At 42.6% G+C, this 18,172-nt stretch overlaps 1 protein-coding gene across 1 annotated transcript in view; it reads left to right on the top strand.

Annotated features, from left to right (window-relative positions):
• The window catches only part of LOC115653412 (sperm flagellar protein 2-like), a 67,237-nt gene that overhangs the window by 1,472 nt on the left and 47,593 nt on the right, over positions 1 to 18,172 (top strand). The window contains exons 2-11 of the mRNA XM_030566705.1: positions 7,127 to 7,346; positions 7,880 to 8,010; positions 9,748 to 9,829; positions 10,746 to 10,819; positions 11,629 to 11,732; positions 12,283 to 12,539; positions 14,675 to 14,783; positions 15,521 to 15,678; positions 16,428 to 16,586; positions 17,083 to 17,169. Coding sequence (XP_030422565.1) covers positions 7,130 to 7,346; positions 7,880 to 8,010; positions 9,748 to 9,829; positions 10,746 to 10,819; positions 11,629 to 11,732; positions 12,283 to 12,539; positions 14,675 to 14,783; positions 15,521 to 15,678; positions 16,428 to 16,586; positions 17,083 to 17,169 — 1,378 coding nt within the window. The 5' untranslated portion in view covers positions 7,127 to 7,129. The remainder of the gene's footprint in view (positions 1 to 7,126; positions 7,347 to 7,879; positions 8,011 to 9,747; positions 9,830 to 10,745; positions 10,820 to 11,628; positions 11,733 to 12,282; positions 12,540 to 14,674; positions 14,784 to 15,520; positions 15,679 to 16,427; positions 16,587 to 17,082; positions 17,170 to 18,172) is intronic.

Genomic DNA, 18,172 nt, shown 5'->3' with positions numbered 1-18,172 from the left:
GTCTTTCAGTAGTGCTCAGAGGGAGAACTGGATGACATAAAATATTGGTAATGAAGTGTTTAATCTTTAGATTACAAGTGTGAATCTAGCCCAAGTCGTTGGAAGCCAGAACTTGTCCTCTTGAAGCCGTTTAATGGCCTGTCTTCTCAATAAGTCTTTTGAGAGAGTTAGAATTATGCAACCCTAATAAAATGTTCCGTTTTCTTAGTATCAACCACCTCTGGGTCAACACTAGGAGTGCTTTGCTGGTATAGCTATACTAGTATACTGTACCAACAAAGTGCTCCTAGTTTGGACATTGCATATACCAGCAAAACTACGCTTTTGCCAGTATTGATTATGCCAGCCCTCTCTCCTCTCACAAGCAGCAAAAATGCAGTTTTGCCTGTGTAACTGCATCTATGTGAGGCACTTCTGCCAGCACAGCTATGTTGGACAGAGATTATACCATCACACCCTTGACTGATGTAGCTGTGCCAGCAAAAGTTTGAAGTATAGACCTGGCCCACATTTCTCATGATTATTTTCCTTCCTTAAAACACTATTTAATTTGGTTTCTTAACTAAATGCCTATGAAATAAATCAAATAATTGTCAATGTGTTACTGAAAGTTTTAGCTCGATGTTGGGTTTTGGTAATAGGGAAGCAGTGTTGTCTAATGTTTAAAGTAGGGGGTTGAAGTCAGGACTCCTGAGTTCTGCTTCTAACTGCCATTAACTTGTTTATTGCATTAGTCAAATTATTTAATTTCTTCGAGTGCTTGCTCATATCCATTCCAGTTAGGTGTGCGCGCACTGCGTGCATGTTCGTCGGAAGATTTTTACCCTAGCAACACTCGGTGGGTCGGCTGGGTGCCCCCTGGAGTGACGCCACCATGGCCCCGGATATATACCCCTGCTGACCCAACCGCTTCTCAGTTCCTTCTTACCGCCCCTGTAGGTCGTTGGAACAGTGGAGCGTGGCTTAGCTGATCTCCACCTCCCTAGCTACTCGTAGTTTTCTCGTTGTTATTGTGTATATCATTCAAATTTCTATACTTGCAGTTAGTTTATTATTTTCTTTAATGTAGTTAGTGTATATAGTTAAGAGGGGTTCGGGGATTAGCCCCTTCCCCTCACCCGGTGCCGAGGCCCATGCCCGGTTCACCGGGTTACAAACTGTGCTCGGCCTGTCACAAGCCGATGCCTACAGGAGGTCCTCATGACTCCTGCCTTAAGTGCCTCGGGGAATCCCACCTCACAGATAAGTGCCGCATTTGCAAGGCCTTCAAGCCGCAGACCAGAAAGGAGCGGGACTTTCATCTCAGACAGCTCCTGATGGAGGCAGCTCTTACTCCTCCACCCTCGGCACCGAGTGCCGGACAGTCCACACCGGGGAGAAGTGCATCTTCAGCACTGGAGCGCACCGGTACCACTAAGGCCCCTCGGCACCAACCGTCGCCGGCCCAGACCTCTGCTCGGCACTGCTCCCTCTCCCCATGGGTAAAAAAACATAAAGACTCCTGTGGCTTCCGTGTCCATGCCGCAGTCGGAGCACCCGCCTAAGTCGCACCGCCCGGCACCAACAACTGCCATGGCACCAACAATTTCAGCACCGTCGATTCCGGTCCGCAAGAGCCATTGAATCCGGTGCCTGACAGCTCCCCAGCACGCGCTGTGGTTGAGCTTACTATTCCCTCCACACCAGAGACATTCTCTGCGGCAAGGTAACTGATTGCACTGACGGAGTCTGCGCTGCCTCAACCCCCGGCATCGCCGGTGCAGGTTATACAGTCCATAGGCAAGCCTGCCCTACTGAAACCATCCTCCGTCGGCACCGCTGAGAGGCACCAATCACGATTCCTCCAGCGTTCTTGGTCCCATCGCTGATCCCGGTCCCGATGCCGCTCGCAGTCCCGGTACCATTGTCCATCTCGGTACTGGTGGCACTCATGGCACCGTTCAAGACCCCGTACGCCGGCCCGGTACCCTCAGTACCGATCAAGCTGCCGGCACCTCTCCCAGCACCGCTCCCAGCACCGCACCTCTCGCAGCCACTCCCGGCATCGAGCTTCGAGGTCCCGGTCGACCTCCCGGCAGCGTTCCAGTCGCAGGTCCCGGTCTCTTTCCCAGTACCTGTATAACGCCCGGTACCGCTCTCCGCTGCAGGGTACAGACAGACTACCCAGGGATGGAGACCATTCTCAGGGGTTTTCAGCTCCTCCTTGGTCATCTCGCCATGCATCTATCTCATCCAAGGTGGACAGTGCTTCCTATTCACAGGACCGTGATTTAGATGTCCCCAGCCGTGTCTTCCAAGAGACCCAGGCTCAAGACCAAGGACCTCATCAGTGGTCCTTCTGGATGCCTTGGGCATATCACCAAGCCCAAGGTGGACCTCCAGTGCCATCACGCTCCGTACCATCGGAGCACCGGGTGCCGGAGGCTACTTTTAGCCGCCCCCCTCCTGCGAGTACAGAGCATGCTCCTATTCAGGCACCAGACCCTCAGGTCCCACCGGAGCTGGACGTCGCCCAAGTCCACAAGACAACGGAAGACCCGATTGTCCCTGGCCTTTCCTCTTCCTTTTCTCCAGATGAAGCAGTGGCGGGGACATCCTCCTCGGGCCCTCCTCCAATTGACCTAAGGTCACATCCAGACCACCTGAGATGGGTGGCCCTGAATATGAACCTCCAGGTGGAGGAGGTTCCAGAGATAAAGGACTCGGTGGTAGATATTTTGTCGGCTGATACTCACACAAGGGTGGTCTTACCATTTATCCACACGATCCAAGCGAAGGCTGATACCATCTGGCAGTCTCCATCATCTATTCCGCCCACGGCTCGGGGAGTTGGGAGGAAGTACATGGTGCCCTCTAAGGGCTACGAGTACCTGTACGTACACCATCCTCCCTGCTCCCTCATCATCCAATCGGTTAACGAAAGGGAGCGCCATGGCCAGCAAGCCCCTGCCCCAAAAGCAAAGGAGGCTAGGCGCATGGATTTATTGGGACGTAATATCTACTCTGCCAGGGGCCTCCAACTCAGGGTGGCAAACCAACAAGCCCTGCTTAGCCGCTATAACTGTAACACCTGGGCGGCGGTTGAGAAGTCCACAGAGTTAGTCCCCCAAGACTCGCATCAAGAGTTTGCAGCCCTTTTGGAGGAAGGAAAGAAGTTAGCGAGAACTTCTCTCCAGGCCTCCTTAGACGCAGCTGATTCCGCAGCCAGAACTCTGGCTTCAGGAATTGCCATGAGAGGAATATCATGGCTTCAGGTGTCAGGCCTTCCACCTGAATTGCAGCATACGATACAAGACTTGCCCTTCGAAGGTCAGGGCCTATTTCTGGAAAAGACTGACCCTAGGCTGCAGAGTCTGAAAGACAATAGGGTGATCCTGCGCTCGCTCGGGATGCACACACCACAGACTCGGTGCAGACCCTTCCGGCCCCAGCCTCAGCGCCCTTACCCCCCGCCTAGACAACGGCAGGACTTCGGCAGGAGGCGTGGCCGAGGCAATTGTAGATGGCAGTCCGGACCCCAAGGGGGTCAGAATCACAGCCCTGCCAAAGCACCCGTGGGACCTAAACCAAACTTTTGAAGGCGCGCCCGAGGGCGACGTACCAGTTGTTCAACAGGATCCTTTCTCTCTTGTTTGCAACCACCTCTCCTTTTTCCTCCCTGCGTGGACCCAACTAACTTCAGATCATTGGGTCTTACACATGGTAGAATTTGGATACTGCCTTCAGTTTATTTCGCCTCTCCCCTCCCATGCCCCATCCTCGTCCCTCTTCAGGGACCCCTCTCATAAGCAAATCCTCTTGCAGGAGGTACGGTCCCTACTTGCCATGGGAGCTGTAGAGGAGGTACCGGAGGACTTGAGAGGCAAGGGGTTCTACTCCCGCTATATCCTAATCCCCAAGGCGAAGGGAGGTCTCAGACTAATTCTCGACGTGCGGGGACTCAACAAGTTCTTGATAAAGTTGAAGTTCCGCATGGTATCCCTGGGGACCATCATCCCATCCTTGGATCCTGGAGAGTTGTATGCCGCCCTCGATATGAAGGACGCGTATTTTCACATTGCCATTTATCCTCTGCACAGAGGGTACCTCAGGTTTGTGGTCAACCGTCAACATTTCCAATTTACGGTCCTTCCGTTTGGCCTCTCCACAGCCCCAAGAGTGTTCACAAAGTGTATGGCCGTAGTCGCCGCCACCCTCCGTCGTTGACGCATACACGTCTTCCCGTATCTCAACGATTGGCTCGTTCACGGGGCCTCCGAGACCCAAGTAACGTGGCACGTGGGCATCATCAAGGACCTATTCATCCAACTAGGCCTGATGATCAACCTAGAGAAATCTACTCTGGTTCCCACACAAAGAATAGAATTCATTGGGGCCATTCTGGACTCCAATCTCACCAGGGCCTGCTTACCACAGCCGCGGTTTCATGCAATGATATCAATGATATTATACAAGGCTTACAAAAATTCCCAACCACTTCGGCTCGAACTTGTCTTGGCCTCCTGGGTCACATGACTGCCTGCACGTTCGTGACCAAACACACCAGGCTACGCCTACATCCCCTTCAAACTTGGCTCTCAGTATACCACCTGGGGAGACACAATATAGACAGGATCCTCACGGTTCCCCCGAGACTCCTAGGCTCCCTCGACTAGTGGTTTACGCCCTCCCTGGTGTGTGCAGGGATGCCGTTCCATCCGCCCCAGCCTTCTATGGCCCTGACGATGGATGCGTCATCTCTCAGCTGGGATGCTCACCTCGGACATCTTCGCACTCAAGGCCTTTGGTCGTCTTAGGCGCTGGCCTTGCACATCAATGTCTGAGAGTTGAGAGCAGTCCGCCTTGCATGCCAGGCGTTTCAACATCATCTGCAAGGCCATTGTGTCTCAGTGTTCACAGACAACACAACGGCCATGTATTACATAAACAAACGGGGGGACACGGTCCTCCCCCCTTTGTCAGGAAGCCATTCAACTCTGGGACTTTCGTATAGCCCACTCGATAGACCTGGTAGCGTCCTTTCTCCCAGGGGTTCAGAACACTCTGGTGGATCGACTCAGCAGATCCTTCTGCTCTCACGAGTGGTCGATCCATCCGGACATTATTCATTCTGTTTTCCGGAAGTGGGGTTTTCCCCTCATAGACCTCTTTGCTTCCCACGAGAACAGGAAATGCCAGATGTTCTGCTCCTTCCAAGGTCTCTCTCCAGGCTCGATCTCGTCCACTTTCCTGATACCGTGGATGAGCCAACTGCTTTCCGCCTTTCCACTGTTTCCGCTGGTTCACAGGGTCCTGCTAAAGCTCCACAGGGATGGAGCTCACTTGATCATGATCACCCCAGCATGGCCCAGGCAGCACTGGTACACCATGTTGCTCGAACTGTCAATAGCCAGCCCAATTACCCTGTCTCTTCACCTAAATCTCATAACTCAGGACCACGGCAGACTTCACCACCCAGACCTGCAGTCCCTTCACCTCACGGCATGGCTCCTGTGTGGTTGAGCCAGTCAGAGTTACACTGCTCTGCCTCAGTACAACAAGTGCTCCTGGATAGCAGGAAACCTTCCACTCGATTTATGTATCTGGCGAAGTGGAAGTGTTTTTCCTGTTGGTGCGAAATGCAAAATGTTACTCCCACCGAGGTCTCGATCCCCACCATCCTGGACTACCTCTGGTCTCTCAAACGGCAGGGCCTACCGGTATCATAATTGAGGGTGCACTTGGCAGCCATTTCTACCTTCCACCCAGGAGAGAGTGGCCGCTCTGTGTTTTCACACCCTATGGTTTCCAGGTTCCTCAAGGGCTTGGAGTGCCTATACCCCCAAGTATGCCGCCCTGCCCCTACCTGGGACCTCAGCCTGGTCTTAACCAGACTTATGTCTCCACCATTCAAGCTGTTAGCAACTTGCTTGCTGCTATACCTGTCCTGGAAGACAGTTTTCCTCGTAGCCATTACATCAGCCAGACAAGTCTCCGAGCTTTGGGCACTCATGGTGGACCCACCATATACTGTGTTTCACAAGGACAAGGTGCAGTTGCGACCACACCCAGCGTTCCTCCCTAAAGTGGTATCGACCTTCCATATCAATCAGGACATCTTCCTTCCAGTCTTCTTCCCGAAGCTGCACTCATCACGACAGGAGCAACAATTGCACTCCCTAGATGTCCGTAGGGTGCTCGCATTTTATATCGAACGGACAAAGCCCTTTTGTAAATCGCCCCAACTTTTCGTCGCAGTGGCAGACCGAATGAAGGGCCTACCTGTCTTCTCCCAGAGGATCTCCTCTTGGGCGACGGCGTGCATCTGCACTTGTTATGACTTGGCTTATGTTTCCTCGAGCCATCTCACCGCACATTCTACCAGGGCTCAGGCTTCATCTGCTGCCTTTCTGGCTCATGTACCAATCCACGAAATATGTCGTGCAGCTACCTGGTCCTTGGTCCACACCTTTGCTTTGCATTATGCTCTGGTTCAACAGTCAAGAGATGATACAGCCTTTGGCTCAGCGGTTTTGCATGCTGCCACATCTCACTCGGATCCCACTGCCTAGGTAAGGCTTGGGAATCACCTGACTGGAATGGATCTGAGCAATCACTCGAAGAAGAAAAGACGGTTACTCACCTTTGTAACTGTTGATCTTCGAGATGTGTTGCTCATATCCATTCCAAACCCGCCTTCCTTCCCCACTGTCGGAGTAGCTGGCAAGAAGGAACTGAGGAGCGGTTGGGTTGGCAGGGGTATATATCCAGCGGGGGTGCCCAGCCAACCCACTGAGTGTTGCTAGGGTAAAAATCTTCTGACAAACGTGCACGCGGCGCGCGCACACCTAACTAGAATGGATATAAGCAACACATCTCGAAGAATAACAGTTACAAAGGTAAGTAACCGTATTTTCTCTGTAAAACGGATAAAAATGGGCTTACTGGTCTGTAAAATGCATAAAATAATACATGCCTATCTGAAATAGGTTTTAATGAGTTTCAATAATGTTTATAAAGACCTGTGATATCTTTGGATGAAATACAGCATTCTAGCAGTGCAAAATATTTATTTGTGTATTTATCTTTTAAAAGATGAAATACAAGGCATAGTCACAAATTATTCTCTGATTTGTTTTTGATACAGAGTATGGTAGGGGAGTGGTGCCCACCTGAAGAGCACAGTGGAAGCAAACCTCGACCTAATAACAATATATTGGGTCATGTGGTTCATAGATTGATGGACATTGTCTACCCTCCAATGCCTGAACACCCACCACCTGTATTTCCTCCGTTTCCTATCCAGGGATGTGTTTTAGGAAAGCTTTTTAGTGGAAAAAGCACCTGTGTAAAGTTCTTGGAAGAAGGTAGAAGGTTTTTTTCTGTAGACTTTTTTATTTTTTTTGTTTGTCTGTTTACACTTTTTAAAGCCCCAGTCCTACAATGAGCTCTTTGTGGTCAGATCCCTGCAGCTGCAGAGCTCATTGCAGGGTAGGTGTCTCAGATGCATCAGAACTTACAAGGTCTGGCTCCATGTAATTTATTCTCTACCTTCCAAAGTAAAAGTTCCTGAATGTAAAAGTGTATTGTTAATTCACTGTACCTCATAAGTTTACTGCTTCAGAATTTATTATTTAAAGAACTGTGAGAAATGTTTTCACAGAACTTCTCTGTAGATGGCTATAAAATGGTGAACAGACTAATTGCAGTTACCAATGTACATTGTACAGGCTGTAGTGTAGTGTTGGCGGGAACAAACTCCATTAAAAACCCAAACCAAAAGAAGTGTGCATTGCATTTAATAAAACTGCCTTGTCAGAATTAGTTTAATTGCATTTAATAGTCTCTTTCCATTCTTTCCAAAATGGAAACCTATCACAGTAATGTTTCTGTCTATTAGCTTGCAACATTCAGGTATTGTCTATTGATACTCTGGTCCAAGACAGCATCAAAGCTTTCCATGAGAGTGAAAAGAAAAGTGAAAGCAGCTTGATTCCACAAGAAGCAGAGGGTTCTGGGAAACAAAATGAAGTAAGTGCAAGTTTCATTTCAGATTTAACTGTTATAAGGAACAGCTAAGCAGGCTAGTGGGAAAGTATATCGGTCATGTTCCTTCCTCTTCTTTGAGATGAGTCAGGTATAGAAGACTTGCACAGGCAACCTTAATTCTGACATTTCCTAATCTTTGAGGGGTTGGCTTTGACACCTTAATAGTGTTTTTTTTGGCATTCTTTTTATCATCATCAGACTCCTTGTCCCAATCTACTCCCTTTATTTCCCCATATCCAGCTTTATCCCCTCTATATTCAAAGCAGACTCCTTCCTGCTCCCTTTCTGCGTGGGTACCAGCAGGAGGGTCATAAAGAGCACAGGAGACAGCCTCCTTGCTGTCAGTTCCAGGCCCCAGCCCTGTTACCCTGACCCAGAGCAGCAGTTACAGAGAAAGTACCTTGGTAGCCTTGTAGTATGCTCTGTTGTTCTGTGGGGATGGCACATGCACAGTCTGGTCAACACTGGGATTGTGAGAGGCTCAAGCATGCTCAGAGAAGAGGGAGTATTCTGAAGTTTTAACTGTTAAGCTCTAGCAAGTCTCTACTGAGCACACATGAACAGGTAACTTTTCAAAGGCTTATAATTTGACTAAATTTACGTGGATTGTCATGGGGATGGAAAAAGGTCCATCCCACTCACAAAGGTCACCGCTTTTCTAGATTTCAGGTCCCTGCTGGAAAGCATGAGGATGCCAGACCATTTCAAAGAAAAGGTCACCATAATTTTTTTAAAGGTCAACACAATGTAGTTTTCCTTAACCTCAGTCTTGGAAACATCTGAACCCTTCTGTCTGAAATTTTCCCAAATACACCAAGCATAGAAAATTTCAGCCCAAATAGTTAAAGTTTGGAAAAGTTATAAGAAACTGATAAAAGGCTGATAATGAGGAGTGTTGGGCAACCTTAGTAATAGGTGCTGATACCAGTCCTGCCTATAAGAAAGTCTTGTTAGTCCACATGGTGTGGAGCTGCCTAGTAATAATCACACATTAGGATGCTCTGTTAAGTAGGAGGAACCTTACACTGAATATAGGCATAGAAAGGGGTACAGATCCAATCCCTTTATTATATTAATGCACTAAAATCTTGAGTCACTGGAGAAAGAGATTATTTTTAAGAACTGCAGTGACAGAAAAATAATTTAACCTCATACTGAAAGAGTAAATCAACCCCATCTATAGCACTGTAGATTAATGTGTTGTTACCATGCAAGAGTACTCCCTTTGGATATAAGTAAAATGCCAGAATATTCCCTTTGTGCACTGTGACAAAATGATGATTTCAACCTCAACTGCAAACCATTCTTAGAATTATATAGTACCTGATCCTGCTTCCATTGAAGTCAATGGCAAAATGCCCACTGACTTGAGTGGTGCAGGATCAGGACCATAGTGAATAGAGTGATCATTGCCTTCTAGCCTGCTCTGTTTACCTGAATTTGAGTAGTGTCATGAGTAAATAACAACCCTCTCCTGTCACTCCATCCCCAACTTTTCATTTGCTTTTAAGTTACCATCAATATCAAAATACTACTAACACTCATCATTCCAGGATGACATTAATAACTTTTTCTTACTGTTATGCACCTGACAATCAGTTTATATATGTTTAAATAACTGAATATTCAATAAAATACTTTTAAAACATCCAAAACCTATCCTTGCTTAACGTTATGAAAACTAAGAAATGTGGTTTGTGATTGTTTAATTTATAAAAGGTCCTGAAGAGGCCACCTTCAGCTTCAGCATCTCAGGTTTCTGAAACAATGCCAAAGAGCATGTCACTTGATGGAACCAAAGGTAAAAATGTGTAGAGTTAATTAGATTTTTTAAAATAATTTTGATGGCTGGATTTGAATGGCAAAAAAGAGGATATCTCCATCCCCTGCTGATTTTTTGCTTATATGTTCTCACAGTTGTTTGTTAGTGCCCATTACAGCTCATGCTTTGCAAAAGTTCCTTTTATAACCCGTGTTTCCTCATACTCATAGTTTTCCAAAATGTTCACTCTGAGGTTGAAACTTTTTCAGCCTCCTTGTATTAGGATATGGTGGTTGAAAATAGTCTTTTCATTGAAACCTGAAATTTGTCATGGACATAGCCCCCACACCAGTGAACACATACCTAACTTCAGATACATGTGTGGTCTCATGGAAATCAATGAGACTACTTGTGTGCGTAAACTCAAGCACATAGAGAAGTGTTTACAGGACTAAGCCATATTCCTTACTGACTATTTGTGGCATCACATATTGTGAGGAGGATAAAAAAACCAAAATAGTAGTTATTTTATATTTGGAGAGTGACAACAATATGTTGGGTGCTTTAGAGAGAGGTATGAAGACAAGAATCCTGCCCTGAAAAGCTTACAGTCCTGAAAACACTTTCTTCTGTGTGTAGTCCTTACTAATGCAAGTTGCCCTATTGAAGTCAGTTCTCAGGAGTAAAGTCTATTCATGTGAGTAAGAATTTGATGGATTATCTCTTTTAAATAAATAAATAAATAGACTGAAAAAGAGAAATTAGTAAAATAGTAAAATAATTATGAATAACAAGCTCCTGGGGTTAGTTTCTGTGCCTCCCCCGTGTTCTGACCGGTGCAAAGAATGCTCACAGTACTCACTAAATAAAAATATGATGTAATGATATTATGCATCCATAAGAATAAATGTTAATGTAATAAAAGCAATATTTGCTGATGTTTTGTTATTGCTAGGTAATGGTCTTGTTGGAAAAGAATCTTCTCATCAAGAAATTAAGTCAAGCGAGAGTAAGGATGAAGTATCCAGAGTATGTAAACTGACTTTGACTTCCACCATGTACAGATATATGAAATGTCTGTATATTAAACAAAACCAGTTAATGGTGCACTTTTCTCTTACTATTTTTAATTTATGGACCATACCACAGGCTCCTATTTTATATAAATATGAAAAGTGATAACTTTACTCAAAGTAACTACACAAATTTAGATTTGTTTTCTCTGTTGGCTTTGTCCTCTGTGTCATCAGAATTATCCACAAATACCTCTTCATCACATATTTCCCATGCTTTTAATTCTGCTTATTACTATATCCAGAACATTCCTAGAATTTGCTACTATATTGGTCCTACCAATATTAAAATGTTTATTCCTTAGGGCTAGATTATGTTAGCCTTATACTAAGTAGTACCTTACTCAAAAACAAGATGTGGGAATATCCTGAAGACCTATAGAGATTATGACTTTGGTTGCTATAAAAACCTCAGTCTTGATTATAATCTTACACTAGTGTAAATCAGGACTGGGCTCCACTGGAGTTAGTAGAGTTACATCAGTGTAAAACCAGTTTGATATCCAAATCAGGCCTCTTAACTTTGAATTTCCTGATTTTTTTAAATGCTTCATTTTTCAACCTTAACATTGCCTAACATTAATTTTTGCATGTAATGACCAAGATCCTAGGCCAGTTTACACCTGCTGAGGATCTTGCCTTTGTTAGTAATTGAATATGTGTTTTAAGTGTGCAGTGGAATGCATACACTTTAACAATTAGTGCTCTGAAATTCTTGAACATGATATTAGTACTACATATCCTTTTAACTGTTCTTTTTCACAGCTATCTGTTCGTGCCTGTCTTGGTGCAGCATCAGAGAAATTGTTGAAGAAAGGAAAAAATATTCCTGATGAATTGCTAGTTGACATCATGGTGGAGGCTATTAAGTATGAAATAGTGTAGTTTGCTTTCAAACATAATTATATGCTAAATAATTATATATTTCTTAGGGGTAGATACTGCCATTCTTGCTCCTGGTGAATAATACCTGACTCTGCGAGTAGTCCCACTGAAATAGATGGAGCTACTCATGGAATAGTTTTCACCTCCTCCAAACGAATAGGCACGTTGAGCAAGGCATGCACCTCCCTCTAGAAATCTGTTATTTACTGCTGTAGTTCCACATGTTGGCAGAGAACAGAAAATTGGCATCTTTTCTCATGGTACAAAGATCAGCCCACAGTGTTTGTTCCAGAAAATTGCAGTCTTTTTGTTTTGTTTGGTTTTAGTCCTGTTTTCTGTGGTTTTCTGTTTGGAAAATCTTTTGATTTCTAGTGTTAATTTTAATGACATACATTGTTATTTTATAAAATTGTCATGGTATTTTGTTTTACCTAATTTCAAATCAGAGAATTATAGGAAAACTCTTTATTATAAATGTTAATATTAAGTTAAAGTAGTTTCTCTACATGTTTATAGTTCCTTGTTTATGTTTAGACGAACACCACAGAAGAAGGGATGGGTCATGGATGGATTTCCAATGACAATAAACCAGGCAAAACTACTTGAAAAAGCACTTACAGGGAGTGATTCAGACAAAGCAGAAACAAAGGATGAGAAATCTAAAAAGCCCTCCCTAGTTACAGACCCAGCAGCCCCAAAAGATCTACCTTTGTCCCCACCTGCATTTGATTTTGCTCTGTTATTAGACATTTCAGACACCACAGTGCTGGAACGTGTGGCTGGCATGAAGGGTGAGTTATACTTCACTGCATGTATTTTAAAAGCTTATTGACATCCATATCATGATAAAATGGGAAATACAAAGTAGTTATGACACCAAGAGAGCTAAAGTCATTAATGTACTGCTTGGTTGCCATATCTTTACAACACCAAGGATCAGATTGGTTACGTGCAAGGAGTTTGTTAACTGTATTGTAAAATCACCTATAAACTTCCATAATTTTTATAACAAATACCAGAAACTCTTAAAAAATTACTTGTATCTTCCCTGATGATGATGGATAGGAATTGTGTGTTCTTTAGATTCGTCATCAGATTTGTTCTCTATGGCTAGGTCTACAATGGGACGTGGGGGGTGGGGGTGGGGGTTGACCTACGCAACTTGAGCTACAAGAATAGCGTAGCTGAAGTCCGCGTGTCTTAGGTCGATTTACCTGGCTGTGAGGATGGCAGCGAGTTGACTGCTACCGCTCTTCTGTCGACTTCGCTTCTGCCTCTCGCCACGATGGAGTTCTGGAGTCAATGGCAGAGCAATCGGGGTTCGATATTATTGTATCTACACTAGATGCGATAAATCGATCCCTGATAGATCGATCATTGCCCGCCGATTCGGTGGGTAGTGTAGATATACCCTTAGTGCAGTTCTAAAAAGAGGGAAGCTATTGACTACATTTTAATATTTTTCAGGCTCATTTTGGGCCTCTGACTTCAGAGTGTATATTCCTGCTATAGTGTATAACTAAATATATATGACATACTAATCACACGCTAGTTACAGAAGTTATCTCAAGATTTACGAGAATGTCTCACAATAACTTATACTCATTGGAGCAAAAAATCATTACTGACAAATTTCTCTAAATCTCACTAGATCTCATGGAGTTACTATACATCATTAGTGCAGGTACTTTCAAACTATTGTAGTTTTTTTTCTTAATTTTCAAGATCTGCCGGCAGCCAAAAAATGCTGTGTTTGTTTATTTGTTTAAATCTGCATGATGTTGGCACCAGCTGATGTGCAATATCCCACATAATTTAATGAAGTGTCAAGTAGAAAAAATATAGGATACAGCAAGTGCAGAAATGTGACTAGTTAATTGTGCATGTGCAGACATCATTCTCTGAAAGCCGCATATTGCAATGATTGAAAACTAGGAGAGATGCAAAAGGGAGAAGAGAGAAGGTGTACACCCAAACAAGTGGTACCACTACTCCCCACACTGATCACTGCCTTCAGTATGTATGTTCATTTACTCCTGTGAGGATGCAGGAATAATTGTTTTTGACAAAATAACCAAAGCACATTGTATTATAGAGTAGAGTCAAAGATAAGGTGGACAACAAATGGCCACCCCTACACTCCACTCAGACCACATCTTCTTTGTCACCTTATACATGATGGCTATGGAGAGACATATTATCTTGAAGAGAGCCTATGTTGTCCAAACTGAAAGGAGAATGCCCCTTAAACGTCCAAAGAATGACATAGGGCTTGTCTTTACTGCCATAGTTACCTGAAGTTAGTATTCGTGAGTTACTCCGCTCAGGCTACCCTATCTCTGAGTGAGATGGCCACAATGGGAAAGCACAGTGATTTGATTAGTAGCACTGAGTGATTGGATTAGCAGTAGATGAGTTGCTGTTACATGAGCTGCTGCATCCCTAAGGTGTTACTAGCTCAAACACCAACATCACTCGAGCTTCAGCCTATACCCTTTGACCAAGTAGCTCAAGCTAGCTAGCTCGAGCTTAAAGCACCACTTAACTCTAGCTGGAGATTTTTGTGTGTGAACAGAAGGTGGGTTAAAGGTAAAACTTGAGTTACAACTAGAGTTGACAATGCAGTGAAGACAAGGCCTTGGAATTTTAGATTTGCAATTCTCAATAATTTAAAGGGATTGTGCTGCTAAAGCCCTTTGAAAATTTGACAGTAAATGCCATAGTCCCAGGAACCTAATGAGAATGTATTCCTAATAAAGTACTGTATTACCATCTCCTTTGTGTAGAATGTTTGGAGCCAGTTTTAAAAATGAAGGAGTGAAGTAGCCAGTCAATGTTTTCATTTTGATAAACTTTTTAACAGGAACACAGAACAAGTCTATGTAGTAACTTGTTTCAACAGTCTCTGGTATTTTCTACTCAACAGATAAATCAGGGTCATCACAGATTCAGCTGGAAGACAGTGATCAAGCTTCAGATCTTGAACTCAAAGAAAGAGAGAAGATCAATTTAGTCAGGGACCAGATAAAACATAGGTTTGTTATATTTAGTACAGTAAGGCGCTACTTCAGCAGAGTACTGAAGCATGTGATTAACTTTAAGCACATAGTAGTCAAAGTATACTTGACTTCTAATGACACCATTCATGTACTTAAAGTTAAGGATGTCCTTAAGAAATTGCTGAAGTGGGGCCCAAGTAAATATCCTCATATATTGATATAGTATAAATGATTCCCAAATAAATAATTCATATACTCTACTTTTCAAAGTCTTGAAAATATTATTTTTCAAATTCATATCAAAACAGCTATTTACATATTTATATTATGTGATACATAAATGCATGTTGTGTCTAAATTTGGCCTAGGGTATTAGATTTCCAACATTGGGCTTTCTTTTATCTTTCTCTTTTATTTTTTTTATACAAAAATAGTGCTATACTTTCTTTTAAAATCATTTGCACTAAATATTTAATTTTATATAACAAGCAAATTTAAAGAGACAACAACCTGCATTTTAAAATTTGTAATTAGTTTTTATTACTATATTAATAATTATTGATTTTTAATGATGATGTAACAGAAGATTAGTTTAACCTGTGACCTTGTCTACACTGGGAGTTCTGCATCCAGAATATCTTCAGGATTGGCATTAGATTTAGATTATACACTATGCTATTAAATGTGTTTGTTAGGTTGGGAATAAGATTTTATTTTTCACTATTTGTTTTAACATTTTGATTTTAAAATTATACACTGATATGATTTCACAGAATTGCAGGCTTTCTAGACAACTGGCCAAAACTGGAGAAATGGTTTTCAGTGCAGCAAAATATTCTAGTGAAAGTTAATGGTGAGACAGAAAAGAACCTTCTATGTAAAAGGATAAAGGAAATCTTACTGGAGGAAATTGCTAAAAAAGAGAATAGAAGTAAGTTTTTGAATTCATGTTTTTCACATGGAAACTTTTAATATTAAAATATACGGTTGGGTGTTTATAATTCAGAAGAGAGCTTAAAAAAATCTCACTGCCACTGAAAGGTATAATGTTTTTGCAGGGTTTGTGGAAAAGTGACACATTTTTCATTCTCACTGCAAATTTTTTTATATAGACAAAAACGTTTTCTAACTATATATTTTATTGACAAAGATCGGTATTACACTGCGGAGGCAAACAGACTTCCCCCCATTAGGTGAAATTTTATTATTTTGCCCATCAAAAGCTGTATTCACTTGCAGAAATGGCAAAACTTTGCTTTGGATCAGACTCACAAAAATACCAACGTCGGAATTTTGGTAGTTGTTCAACTGTTGTATGTGTATTGATGTGTATATATGGATTGTGTAAGCCTGGGCCAAATTCTGTTCCCAGACACACTGAATAACTTAATTGATGTTACTCTAGTTTTACAATTGTATAACTGAGAGAAAAAATTGTCAAGGTATGTTTAATTTAAAAGGGCATATTTTCTGCAAGTCTCTATAAATATATGGCTTGTGCAAAGGCAAATGGATGCACCCGTTTTAAATGTAGCTTTCTTTTAATGCTAATCCATTTAAATACATAAAAGTAAAACATATTTGTAAATAATCTTCAAGATTTATTGGTTCAAAATTAATAATATGTTTACAGTACCTCTTTTATTAGATTATATGTGTTTTATTGAAATTATTTTGAAGGAAAAGAACTGGAAAAAACAGAATCTGAGAAAAAGCAAGAAGTTCCTACCCCTTTGCCACAAGCTGAGACACTAACAGTTCCAGCAGATAAAAATAAGGAAACTGAATCTCCTTCTCAAGATAAGGAGCCTATGCCTGCAAAGTCCAAATCAGCCAAAGGTTTGTCAGCCATAGCAAACTTATTTATAGAGCTCTTTCTTAGCTGTTTGGAACAGATCCTCGGAAATAATAAATATTTTCTGTGTTTTTTAAAAAAAAGATTAACTAGAGTGTATTTCCTATTAAATAATTGTCCCAAACCTCTGAACAGCCTGTCTGCCTTTTCCAATTATATGAGTCAGTTTCACAGCTTCTCACAGATACTTTGAGAAGAGGTTCTAAAATGTTCAAAAGGAGCTGTCCAGCAGGTATAATTTATTTCCTTGAGGTAACTGTGTATTAATTTCAGCGTTTCCTTCCTGTGTTTAACCTCAGAGCTAGTATCGTCGCCATCTGAGACAGCACAATGTACATACAGGAAAGACCAAGTTTTCATTATCAACATACTAATATACCAATTTCTCTCTAATGTTAACACTTCAGAAATTCTAGTAACTCTGCATCTTAAAGGTGTCTCTGTTGTGTGCCTTTGTGGTTTTTTTAAAACTTTCCCTAGAGCTACCCAAAAAATCAGAATCCTTTAAGGACAAAAAGATAATGAAAGATGAAGCACCCAAAGGAAAAGATGCAGCAAATAAACCAGGTGAAGTACACTTTTGCATTTTTTTTTTACTGTTTTGGTAATTAACATAAGGATGTATAGTTCTTACTTACTTTCCACTCCTCTCTTTAAAAATAGTGTTGATAAAAGTTAATTAGGATGTAAGGCAGACTGAGATATGGACAATTTGGTGTAGTATACCAACAAAGGGAGATTCAGCCACTTTGTGATGAATTCTTGTAAATGTCACACGACAGATAATTGGATAAATATTTCCAAGCAATGACGTGGTTGGCTTCATCTTCTGCATTTATGTGCCTGCACTTTGGTGTGAAAGCCCGGCCCCACTGAAGTCAATAGCAAAACTCTCATTGATTTGAGAGGAGCAAGGATTTCACACTTAAGAGTCTGGTGGTGCTGCAAAGCACTCAGACCCGGTGGGGCAGTAATCGTTTGGGTCAGTCAACAACAAGCAATTCAGGGTTTGTGTTGATGAATTCCAAATGGAGTCCAATCCTGTTCTCATAGGCTAGAGGGATGATGTGAGCAAAGCAGGGGTATGCGTGTTGGGCTATTAAGTGAGGGAGCAGTGGGAGGAGCTTTAGGGCATTGACAGGGACATCACAATAATATCCTTCGAGTACTTTATTTGGTCATCAGCTTATGTGCTTTCTGTCATACTAAGTCAGCACTTTCAGAAGCAGCAGTTCCTTTGGGGAATACTAGTTATGCTATTATTGGATGTACAGATTTGTCACAGCTATGAGGCAGTGAACCAAGATATGTCTTCACTAAAAATTTAAACAAAAAAAATGGGACCATTGTATAGCGTTTTTAAACGAACTTATTATACACAACATGACCCATTCAATTCTCTACTCAGTATAACCAGTATTTTACCATACCTTGTGTTCTTGTCTGACTGCTCCCAGAGCAAAATTATTTGGTTGGATCCCGCTCCTAAAGTAGTACAAAGGTGGAGTGCAGGTGACAATTGCAAATCTTGTCGCACTTATAGTTCCTATGGATGATTTTCTTAAGTAGT

This window comes from Gopherus evgoodei, chromosome 6 (assembly GCF_007399415.2).
Source record: "Gopherus evgoodei ecotype Sinaloan lineage chromosome 6, rGopEvg1_v1.p, whole genome shotgun sequence".
Taxonomy (NCBI): Eukaryota; Metazoa; Chordata; order Testudines; family Testudinidae; genus Gopherus; species Gopherus evgoodei.
The sequence above is the reverse complement of the archived record's forward strand: the minus strand, read 5'-3'. Positions and strand labels throughout refer to the sequence as shown.